Source organism: Urtica dioica, chromosome 11 (assembly GCF_054948205.1).
Source record: "Urtica dioica subsp. dioica isolate 48M chromosome 11, U.dioica_male_clone48M_v1_H2, whole genome shotgun sequence".
In the NCBI taxonomy this organism is placed as follows: domain Eukaryota; kingdom Viridiplantae; phylum Streptophyta; class Magnoliopsida; order Rosales; family Urticaceae; genus Urtica; species Urtica dioica.
In genome coordinates, this window is record NC_142766.1 from 10,346,930 (window position 1) to 10,359,616 (window position 12,687).

The window sequence follows — 12,687 nt, forward strand, 5'->3', positions numbered from 1 at the left end:
TAATAGTCACAGTCCGTTTCACTCTGGTGACGTAACGGAGTGCACCTAGTGAAAATGAGAACCATCTAATATTAGTGAACAATACAATACATATACCTTCATAACTATGCTCACTAACTACCATTTTAATAAGAATCGTTGGCCACATGAGCGACCACCGGTTGGTTCATGCATGAGTCGACCCAACATTTCAGTGAAAGAAATCTAGCCCATACGCACTAGCATAACTAGTACACACAGAGATCAACCCTCTCACCTATCGTCAGAGACACAACCTTGATATTGGAATCTGAAAAGCCCTTCCGAATGGAACTGATCACCATGTTTAGAAAACCGTCGGTCACGAGGGGATCTTTCATCCTCACAGTGTTGTGTCAATGTTGGAGGCCTAAGACTCAATATACTTTTAGTATTTTAATTTCCTAGCATTTACTTTAATCTAGGTGATACACTCGTGTTTACTAAATCATATTAAAAGCTCGAGTGATTATAAGCTACCCTTAAAAACAATAAGTTTCGATATAGCTTAGTGATTAGGAATTTTGTGACATTCTAGTCTTGATTATCCTAATAGTATTCCTTCACAGAAAAGCTCCCAGTAGAGAAGGTGAGACACTAGGTCTTCTTAAGAACCCTCTCAGCTTAGCCTCTTATCGGCTTGGTGACAAAGCTCTCCGATCCGTTCAACTCGTTCATTAATTAACTATCCTAATCCAATTAGACAATTTTAATGAATGAAAGCCCATGCCAACCATTAACATATGATACATGATCTAAGTTAAAGCATACAAGGATGGCAAAGCAATTAAATAAACAAGCATAGCAAGCATGGTTTGATTCGTGTTGATCGTATCCTAATTGACTCTTAAAAAATTAAAATGAGATGAACCCAATCACATAGGTTCATGAATATTGGTTCAACACAAGCATATGTCTCAATGGAAAAATAAATCATTGTCAAAAATATTTAATTTTTCATAGTTTTTTTTTATAAAAAAAAAATTATTTGAATCAAGGCCCAATCATATGTCCTTTAGAAAAACAAATCGATATCCAAATCTTTTATTTTTCAATGTTTTAAATAATATTTACTTGGGCCCAGCCTATATAAATAATTTAAATAAAACTTCAAAATTTTAATTTTTCTTCGGTAACATTTTTTTTTAAATTTCGGTGGGCCTTAAGGCCCACCGGGAATCTGGGCCCAAGCCCGGATTATCCTCGAGCCCACCCGCCACGGTGGGACTCGACCCGAGTCATCGGGCCGTGCGCCAGGAGGGCTGCACGGCCGAGAGGCGCAGCACGGAGGCAGGGGCGGTCTTTTGGCCGTCCCTTGCGTTCTACTTGTCCCGCCTTCACGGCGGGATTTTCTTTCCGTCATGGTGGTCCTCCGACAGTCCCTCCATCACTCCTCATTGTGGGTCCGTCTCTCGCCGATTTTCGTGATCAAGAACGTCGCTCGTCGGATTACAACAATAATAATAATAAAAGATTTACAAAAAAATCCTATACCCTTTGAATTTCAGGTGTACAAAAAAACTAGAAAAGCGAGAATAAAAAATTCTACGATCAACCACAAATCACAATTCACATAATCATATATTGAATTGCATGAACTTCATATCAAAATATAAATTCATTCAAACCATATTAAATTTAATCACATGAACGAATCAATTAATTAAGTAAATCGACTAGCTCTTATACCACTTGTTGGGGATGATTCTCCCATATAACCATATTAATGCGGAAAAGTAATTAATTACGCTAATCATGAGCTAATTAATTCATTGATTATATGACAAGATCTAGATTTACGTTAATTAATTTTATACGAGAGCATATATGTCAAGCAACCGATTTAAGAGTAAACGAATACTTACATTGATTTTCGGTTAAGCTACAGAACGCTCCTAAGCCAATCGCATACTCCTTGCGTCGTCTTGATGAAGGACTCGAGGACGACACCTTAGTCTTCCGAAACGTAATCTCCGACAGGAATAAGAAAGATGAGTGGGCACAGTCTTTATCTCACTAGATCACGAAACTAGGTGTTTCGAGATCTCGCTCTTATTTTACTAAGAATGGAAACGAATTTCCGAGGGGAAAGAGAGGCAGAAGTGCACGGTCAAGGGAGGCTAGAATGCACGAATTTTTTCACAAATTAATCGCTTTATTTTGCCTTCCCATGAACTCCTATTTATTGTAGTAAAATGAGATATTCATGGAACCTTCCATAATGTTTTATTTCATTTTATTGTGTTCACACTAGTGGATTAAATCTAGACCATCGGATCTCAACAAGTGAATCATACATTTTCTCTCATCCATCAGATCAAGATCTATGTGATATTATTCTCTTTTTAAATAGAGAATATTTTATTTAGTGAGATAATAAAGGAGAATATATTATTTCCTTTTATATATATTTCCATATATTCTCTCCTAAATACTTTCCTTTAAATAAGGAGAGAATATAGAACAATATCTCATATTATTCTCTCTCCTTTATTTAAACAACTATAGAGAAAATATTGGTAAATACCAACTTGAAATTGTCGAACTTGATGGCACACGGCCAAGGTGATTTGCGCAACTCCCTAGTGCCAAAACCCTAATTCGACTTTTCCATGTGTGCAAGGCCCAATTGCTTAAAACTCAATTAATCATTTATTTACTTGGTCCAACAATAAACAAATAATTAATAATTGTTTATTTACTTGATCAAATAATAAATAAACAATTCTACCATAAATATTTATTTAATTCTGCGAATACCCGTTTTCCAGAATTAATTATGTCAATCATAATTACAGCAAGTGAGATGAATAATGATAAACATTATTATACGAAAGTTCTTATCCGCCTTTATCAGAGCCGAATCGGGGACTATGGACCTAGTAATAGGAGCTTAACAAATCGATGAGAAAGACGAAATAGTCCTTTCCCTTTTTCATCGATTCGTCTAATCTTGGTCAAATACTCCACTTTGTAAGCCAAGACTGAACCCTCCTTTATACTAGAATTATATTTACTCATCGTGACGAGTGTCCACTGATATAGTCAGTTCGTGATCAAGATCCTCCAGGTTCAACTCGTATCGAGAGAAGTCAATTTATTATGTTATACTTCCCTTGATACATATCAGCCCTAAGCATTGTTGCTTCTCTAGCAAAAGATTCTTTCGAACGTTACTTACTTCGAAAGTGCGCGCAATCTATCGGTTCTGGAATCAACCATTAGGTGAGAGAACATTAACCTTCTTTCAGGAAGGTTGGATTCCGTATCTGTAAATCATTTTCCACTCGAATTATGCTCTGAGATAACTCCCAAGACATAAGCTGTGATTAGCATGAATAACCTTTTAGCGAATGAGTCAAAGAGCTCAGTAACATAACCCAGTGTCCATGATCACTTCAGGATTTAGATCAAGTCTCACTGTGATCATCATAGTGGCCTCGGTTAGTGTGTCATAACGGTCCTTAAACGACACATCTACACCAAGACATGTCCAAGTCGTACACTTACCACAAGTGTAGAATGCTCCCACATAGTGATCAGCATTCACCTATGTGTTCCACATATATGACTTTAGATATAGTTTTCCAGGCGTATATCAGTCATCGACCATGTTTTAGCACACCGCCCGAACTCAGGTGCCCAACACGTGACTCAGTTAGATACGGAGGCTATGGAATAATGAATGTTTAATAAATCTCAATAAATAAGAAATAACGCTTTCAGTTCAAATAGATAATAAATGTCAAATTTTTATTTTATTAATAATTTCAACGAGAATTAACATAAGTATCTTCTCGTGGGCAAGAATTCCTAACACCAATAATAGAAGCTTCGAATATCAATCTTCCAGTCCTCGTGCCAGAGTAGGTAGAGGCCTTCACTTTGACCTCGGCTATCAACCGCGAGCAAGTGAGGGAAGCCCATGCGAGTACCATAATCACGAGGATTCCTACCATGGAGCAGGGTATCGTAGAGGAATACTAGCCCGGGGAGAGCCTCTGAAAGAGGCTTCGAAGTTTAAGGAATGACTTGGGGTTTCCCAATCCCCGAGCATTCCAACGAGGAAATTCATTGGACCCAGCAAGACTGCGAGGCAGTCGCCGCCGATCCTGGGGTGGAGATGAAAGCATCATCCGCGATCTTCCTTATTTTATCATCTCTAGGTGTCGAGTCTTCATAGGTCTTTCGTTTTGAGGCTTTTGCCGCCGAGGTGTGCTCAAATCGAGCCTTCCCTACATCCCTCGTAATTTTCTTCCATTTCTGCGTGTAGGGATGAGGGTCAACGGGAGAGAGGCCGATAGAGAGGGCTAGGAGTCGGAGGCTAGGGAGATGGGGTTCAAGTGGGATTGTGGTAAGTTAGGGATCGCGGGATGATGAAAATTTGGGGAATTGGGTTCCAAAATAGGTGGGTAAGAGGTCGGGTTAGTGGGTTATGTGGAAGAAGTAGGTTGGGTCGGGTCCTGGGTATCGAGTTGGACGAGTCCAGAATTCCGGGTAGTAGAGTTAAAATCGAAACAATGGGATATTTTAGGTAATTGAATGGAATGGATCTCTATCAAAGGTGAGATTGAGGATTGTGTCGAGAGATTTGGGGTTTGACTCTGAGATTTTGGAATTGTGAGGTGGCAGGTTGATTAGGGCAAGTAATTCGGGGAAAGAATATTTTAAGTTACGGTAGTGGATTGGGTTGTGTCAAGTAAGCGATGATTGGGCGATTCTTTTTGGGTAGTAACAGAAAAAAGGGAAACCATGTGACGTGGAAAGCGAGATTTATGGATGAAGGGGGATTGAGAGATTTTGATTAGGAAATGGAAGAGATGTAGGATTAGGAGATGTGGAGGCGGAAATTGTGGGGTTAGGCTAACTTCAGGAGGCAGTAGGGTTCAGGGGGGACTCAGGGGGTTGCGGTAGAGAGGAAATGAAGGGTTGGGTGAGGCGACATGTTTGGGCTGGTGTTTACTAGGGCGGCCGAGATGGGTGGAGGTTTAGGCACGCCCAGACGCTAGGCGGGGAATGGACCCCGTTTAGGAAGAGACATTAGGTAGGTCATGCAGATGGCTAGACCCTGGGAATGGGCAATCACGAAGAGAATGGGAGAGGAGGTTACACCGGAAGCAAAAGAGTGGGAGTTTCTCGTACTTGAAATCTACCCAGAGCACCTCCCTATCGCCGCCAAGCTTGATTTTGGACCCTCGCCGGAGAGGGGTCCGGATATCAAAGCGAATGTGCACGCGGATGTAACGACCAAAGCAAAGGCCCCGGTCGTCGCAGACGATGTCTAGGACCAGGCCCACTTTGCTATCGAAGAAAGAACCAATGGCTTTGATCATTGCAAGACCAAGTGAATGTAATCCCAAAATATTTTTTAAGGTGATTTTTTTTTTATTAAATTTGTGATATTGACATAATATTTAATATAAATATAAATTAATTTGATACTATTGATATAGAAAAATAATATAGAAAAACAGAAAACGGGTAGCTAAAAATGAAAAATTAATTGATGCAATTTTGCTAACCAATGGTTCTGACGACCAGAGAATGAAACCCAAAGACCGATGTCGACAAAAGCCTCGTTGATGAGTCACGAATGAAGTTTTATATTTCAAGGCCGGGGGAGACTATCATCATTTTTTTTTCACGAGAAAAATTATATATGCGCTTTCGGTACTTGTATTCTTCATTTTCCCTGCCCTTTCTTCTTCTTCTTCTTCTTCTTCTTCTTCTTCTTCTTCTTCTTCATGCACACGTCATACTTATGTATGACATCAAAGCTTGTTTTTCTCTAATGATTAGAGTGTTGATTAAATTTTTTGTTTTTTTTAATGGGAAAATGAAACATATATACCTTGTATTTTAGTGAAAGGTTGAGTTTAACCTTTGGTTTTAAAAAATGTCGAGTTCATACCATCTGTATAACTAAAATGATGAAATTATATCCTGAAATAGACAACAGTACCACGAATATTCTTTTTATTGAATTTTTATTGACTTTTCATTGACGTTGACTATAATATTTATATGTAAACACAAATTATCTTTATTCATTCGTATCATATATGTAATTTATTTAAAAACTAAAAAATAAACAACGGTCTCTTAATCGTGAAGAACACATAAATGGTCGAAAAGGAACAGTTGATAGTCATCAAAATCACATATTCGAACAGAGAATCTGTGATTCATAGTTGTAATTTGAACACGGAATGAAGTCATCTCTTGGGATATATGAATTTTATTATTTAATTTTAATTTAAGGTTATTTTTATTTCAAAATTTGGAATTTGGAAGTTATGGTACTGGTTTGGATTTGATTCGATTTTTCTTATATAAGAGCTAATAATAATATAATGGAGATTTATAACACTGTTATTCATTTCAGGGTATAATTTCGTCATTTTATAGTTAAACAAGAATTATGAACTCGATATTTTTGAAAACAAAAAATTAAATTCGATATTTTTCTTTTTTTAAATTGAAAATCAATAATTCAAATTTCGGTTGTAGATGTTTTTTTTTTATACATAATAATGTGATGTTTAAATGGGGAAAAATACAGCATTATTTTTAAACAATTTTGAACCCCTGTCATATATGCAAGTTCATTCTTGACTAGTATTTTAAAATCGTTGGGCTAATTATATCATATTATGGCACTCGGGAAATTGTAAAATATGTATTGGTTTTTTTTTTAAGCTCAAAAAGATGTATCGGGTGGGAGACTAGAGTAGGACATCTCGGTCCATTAAAAGAATTATTTTGGGATTTCTCGATACTTATTTTTTGACAGTTTTAAAAGTCTTATATCTCGTAAAATATGAGACGTGGCGGGGAAATCTCATTTCTTGATTAGTAGTACTCTAGTAGATACAAATAAGTCTACAGAGTACAGACAATGATTATATTCCTGGGAACCGCACCGCCCTTTTCTCTTTACTTTTTTTTTTTTTTTTTTTCCCTTTTTCGACAAACAAGTCGTTTAGAATTTTAGCCACGATGCCATTGTAATATTATTTCTTTTTTCATTATTTCCTTAAATATAGTCGATGTAATAGCATTCATATATCTTGCACAATAATATAACTTTTTTAAAATATCACAGGGCAAAGTATCTACCCACCATGTGAATCACATGTGTCCTCTTATTCATTAAATGAACAAAATCATATAAATAGAAAATAGAAAATAGAACTGCAAAATAGAAACTCGTACATTTTTTTTAAATCTTTCTAATCAAGTTCGAAAAAAATTTGACGAGACGACTTGGACTCGATTTCCAAAGAGTGGTGTCAATTCAACTATTCAAAGTTATATAGATGGCTATAATAGTACAATCTAGGATATCTATACTAGAACTTTATTTAAGAGAAAATGTCGGCATAAATGCCCAATATTTTAGTTTTGTAACATTTATGTTCCCAAAGTTTAAATTTCGGTACCCAATGTTACGAATTTGGTATGCCGTTAGTACTCTCGACGTTAACTTTGGACGGATTTTTAATCAACAGCTGATATTGATTTGTGATATAAAAAAACGCTGATATTAATTAATAAAAACGCTGATATTAATTAAGTGAAAAAAAAGTGACGAAGATCTGTGAATAAAGCCCCAAAACATCAAATCCATAGACCCAAGCCGGACTTCTCAATTGCCGAAGATTTGTGACCACGATGGAAACGACCGATTGAAGTGACGAAGAAACGCAGAGGAGTCCACCCGACGAGGATCCCGCTGCTGCATCTTTTGAGCTCCATGAAGAGGAGTACGAGAATGAGGTCGGCGACAACGAGGAGGCTGAGAACGAAGAAGCTAGGCGTTAATCTCAGTGGTGGTTGGCCATTAACGACGTCTGCAACAACGACCAGCAGGGTGATGAAGAATCAGAAGGTGTGGGTTTTGAGAGCGACCTCGACAGCCTCTGCGGCAGTGACGAAGAGCAACTGGCGAAGAGGACGAACACAACGTACAACCCTCGATCTTATCCCTCTGATTTTAAGTTCAAAATCGGTATGGAATTTTCGAGCATGACTGATTTAAGATATGTAATTGTTGAAGAGTTCATAAAGGCCGATAGGCAATTTGAATACATCTTTAATAACAAGACAAAGTTGAGGGTAAGATGCGAGGTACTGGGTTGTCCATGGATTCTATATGCTCGTCTCAAGGATCCGTTGGGTACTACTGTTAGGATAAATACATTAGAAGATACTCATACTTGTGGCATAGTTTTTAATAATAAACATGTCACAAGTCGATGGCTAGCTGAACACCTTCTTGAGGATTTCAGACTCAATCCGAGCATGAATTACAACACTTTCAAAGAGATTGCTTCGTCGACTAAGTTCGTGAATGTAACTTGTCATGTGTTTTATCGGACCCGGAAATTGGCTAGAGAGATCTTAGAGGGAACCGTTAGCAGTCAATATTGTGTTCTTGAGGATTACTGTAGACAACTGATGAGAACTAACCCAGGTATTAGCACTTCAATTTAGCATTTTGTTTGACCATTACTGTGAATTTTCTAACCGACTTTGTACAATTTTGTAGGTTCAACTGCTATTCTCAAAACTGCTCTCATTGATGGTAAGAGAGTGTTTGAGAGAGCTTATATATGCCTCAAGGCTTGCAATGAGGGTTTCAGAAGTGGGTGCATGCCTTTGCTCGGCTTAGATGGCTGCTTCCTCAAGGGTTATACCCATGGAATGCTACTAGCGGCAGTAGGTATTGACTCTAACAACTCTCAATACCCTGTTGCATTTGCTGTAGTCGAGAAAGAGAACACTTCTACATGGGCGTGGTTTCTGAATCTTCTACATGAAGATCTCGACGTCCAGAACACTACTCATTTCACCATGATGACTGATAGGCAAAAAAGGCTTGAGAAGACATTGGCAGATACATTTCCAAGGGCAGAGCACCGATTTTGTGTTAGGCATCTTCATGCTAATTTCAAGACCGAGGGGCATAATAGCTTGGCCTTGAAACAGATGTTGTGGAGCTGTGCCAAAGCGACTACTGAACCAGAGTTCAAACGTCGGATGCAAGAGCTTAAAGATAAGGATGAGAAGGCATTCGACTGGTTAGTAAAGAAACCAGTTTCACAGTGGAACAAGTCGGATTTCAGATTGAACGTTAAATGCGATACGTTGTTGAACAACATGTGTGAAAGTTTCAACGCTGTGATCATGCCTGCGAGGGATAAGCCAATCATCTCGTTACTTAAGAGGATCAAATTTTGGCTTATGTGCAGATTTGCTACAAAGAGGAATGATGCTCAGAAATGGGTCAACGTTGTTGGTAATGGAATTATGCGAATTATAGAGAATCACAAACACATCGCAAAGCATTGTATGCCAACAAATCCTGGGAATGGAAAATTTCAAGTAATTGAATTATTTGATTTGATCTGATTTTAGAATTATTTTGTAGTTTTTATTTGATATTGAAGATTTTATTTGGCAGGTCGTATTTCACGGGTCCGAGAGCTTTGCTATGGACTTAATAGGGAAGACATGTACATGTCGACTCTTTGAGTTGACTGGAATCCCGTGTCCACATGCTATGGCGTGTATATGGTCCTCGGGGTTACAGATTTTTGATTACGTTGATCCATGCTACAAAAAAGAGTCAATTGTGGCTGCTTATTCAGGAATCATCGGGCCTATGACCAGTCCAGACAAGTGGCCAGACTCTGGTCTCAATCCGATTCAGCCTCCTCTTGAGCAACGCCTACCCGGTCGCCCGAAGAAGAAACGAAACAGACAGAACGACGAACCTCCACCGGGAATAAAACAGGCTTCCAGTCGAAAAGGACAAATCAATCATTGTAGCAATTGCAAACAAATAGGACACTCGAAACGAACCTGTCAAAATGAAAAGGTCGTTCAGGTACTTTGGTGTCTTTGTTAAGTTTTTATGTTATAAGTGTAAATGAACTTATGCTTCTATCTTTCTGATAGGACTCGGCTCCAAAAAAGAAAGGAAGACCTTTCAAAACAAACCCGACAACTGAAACGATCAAACGGGCTGAAAGACGCAAGAAGCAAAAAGACAGGGAGCTTGTTGTGGAGTGATAGTTGTGATATTTTTAGGGATTTAGGTGACTTAATTACTGGGACATGTTTTGATGTTTTTGGGACATGTTTTGAGGGACATGTACTTACTGGTATGATGTACTTACTGATACATGTTTTGATGTTTTTGGGACATGTTTTGAGGGACATGTTTTTTGGGAGATAGGATTATTGAGTGATATGTCTAAGTCTCAGGTTATAATACAGGTTTGTCCCTTACTTTATAAACTATACTATGCTTCAAATTGTCTCACTGGGACATGTTTCAATTTGTACATATCATCTTAGTCTCAGGTGTGTGAGAATTCTGTATAGCCCATTGTCTCACTCTGAATATATGAATGAAGCTTCAATTTGTACAGAGCTCTGTTTGCAGGCTATGGAATCAATAGACAACCATCAATAATACCAACAACCAACAATAAACAACCATTAATAATACCAACTCATTTTCCATTGCCAACAATTCATGAAACAAATCTGAAACAAATAACCATGAAACAACACCAACAATTTCTTTTACATTAACCAACCAACAAGAATACCAAATATAATTCCAATTACAAAAGCTACGAAAATTTCTCTAATCTTCAAGCTTTTACAATTGGCAATGGCTTCCTCCTCTTGTTTGCTCGTGCAACTTCTAGCAATTTCGAATTCCAACTGGTTTAGTCTTCTAAGCAAACCAGGTATGATTTCCTTTGACCTTGGGCAAATTTCAGGGTCTACCCACTGAGAAAATGAGCATTGCTCCCCAGCCTAAATGTGAAATTAAGCTAGTTAGTCCATGAAGACAATCAGTCCAAATATAAGATATATTTCCTTTATTTTCTAACTTACTTGTGACTTATAGCAGCCTAGGAATCTCTTCCCGGGATTCAAATCCGTCCATGAAGTCCTCTGCACCACTTCTACGCCACAAGAACGAATACGAGTCCGAAATCCTCTGCTCGTCGATTCTCCAGATCCCCGGATTGGGCGGCGACTCTTGCTGCTGCATCGACTAATAAAGGAAGAGCTTGTTCCGTCCATAAGCTTGATTCGTGGTAGAAGAAGAAGGATGGCGAAATTGGTGATTTACTTATCTGGGGATTTAGGGATTTATGTCGACATGGAGAAAGAGAAAAAGGAAGGCGAAATGTTCGGTTTTTAAACAAAACAAACAATTAATTTTCGGTTTTTAAACAATTAAATAATAGTCTAACAGGATTGCGACACGTTCAAAATCCGTCCAAAGTTAACGTCGAGAGTACTAACAGCATACCAAATTCGTAACATTGGGTACTTATCCCGCGAAATTTAAACTTTTGGAACATAAGTGTTACAAAACTAAAACATTGGGCACTTAGAGCATCTTTAATGGTAAGCTAAATGTCATTTTAGCTTATCAAGAGACATAGTTCTCATTGGTTGAAAAAAAAATAGGACCCATTTTTTGCTAAGCTAATGGTTAAGCAATTTTTTCTATAGAGCTAATTTGCTAAGCTAAATCAATAGCTAATATGCAAAACAATGGTAAGCAAGTAGCTTAAAATTTTTGCTATTTACTAGCAAATCCCTCAAATTGCTAAGCAAATGACCATTAAAGATGCTCTTATGCCGCTATGGTCGAAAGGGAACAGTTGATAGTCATCAAAATCACATATTCGAACAGAGAATCCGTGATTCATAGTTGTAATTTGAACACAGAATGAAGTCATCTCTTGAGATATATGAATTTTATTATTTAATTTTAATTTAAGGTTATTTTTATTTCAAAATTAGGAATTTGGAAATTATGGTACTGGTTTGGATTTGATTTGATTTTTCTTATATAAGAGCTAATAATAATGTAATGGAGATTTATGACACTGTTATTCATTTCAGGGTATAATTTCGTCATTTTAGTTAAACAAGAATTATGAATTCGATATTTTTGAAAACAAAAAATTAAATTCGATATTTTACTAAAATACAGAGTATACATGTGTTATTTTTCTTTTTCTTTTTTTAATTGAAAATCAATAATTCAAATTTCGGTTGTAGATGTTTTTTTAGACATAATCATGTGATGTTTAAATGGGGAAAAATACAGCATTATTTTTAAACAATTTTGAACCCATGTCATATATGCAAGTTCATCCTTGACTAGTATTTTAAAATCGTTGGGCTAATTATATCATATTATGGAACTCGGGAAATTGTAAAATATGTAGAGAAATTGCCCTATTTGCCACTCTTTTGATAACTTTTTCCCACATTCCACTAAAACCTTAATTTGTCCCAAAATACCACCATGACAAGTGTAAAAAGTCAAGTTTGCCCTTCACTATCTATTTTCTTTACAAATTGGCATCTATGTTTAATCAGCAATTTTCTCCCGAAATGAAGACCGATTAATAGGTGAGTCTCAGTCAATCTCTCTCCTTCGTCCATCTCTTCTCTCTTTCTTGTCCAATACATCTAGGTCTCAGTCTCTCTCACTCTCCTCATTCGACCATCTCTTCTGTCTCTCTCTTCCAGTCCATCTCTTCCGTCTCTCTCTTCCAGTCCATCTCTTCTGACTGTCGTCCAGATCTTCTCTCTCTCTCTCCCCCATCTCATCCAAGCTCT

General features: G+C 37.4%; 1 protein-coding gene across 1 annotated transcript; it reads left to right on the plus strand.

Annotated features, from left to right (window-relative positions):
- The first annotated feature begins 5,075 nt into the window (after window positions 1–5,075).
- Window positions 5,076–10,095, plus strand: LOC149381126 (uncharacterized). The gene is made up of 5 exons (XM_089601297.1): window positions 5,076–5,258; window positions 7,891–8,029; window positions 8,570–9,405; window positions 9,485–9,910; window positions 9,982–10,095. Exons 1-5 carry the CDS (start codon window positions 5,076–5,078, stop codon window positions 10,093–10,095), a joined length of 1,698 nt encoding a protein of 565 aa, XP_089457423.1.
- Window positions 10,096–12,687: the final 2,592 nt, after the last annotated feature.

Excerpts from the sequence above, each read along its gene's own strand:
- LOC149381126 (XM_089601297.1), top strand. The coding sequence starts at position 5,076 with ATGGCTAGACCCTGGGAATGGGCAATCACGAAGAGAATGGGAGAGGAG. Across the intron at positions 5,259-7,890 it reads AAGCGAATGTGCACGCGGAT|GGTGATGAAGAATCAGAAGG; the intron begins GTAACGACCAAA and ends AACGACCAGCAG. Across the intron at positions 9,406-9,484 it reads CTGGGAATGGAAAATTTCAA|GTCGTATTTCACGGGTCCGA; the intron begins GTAATTGAATTA and ends TTTATTTGGCAG.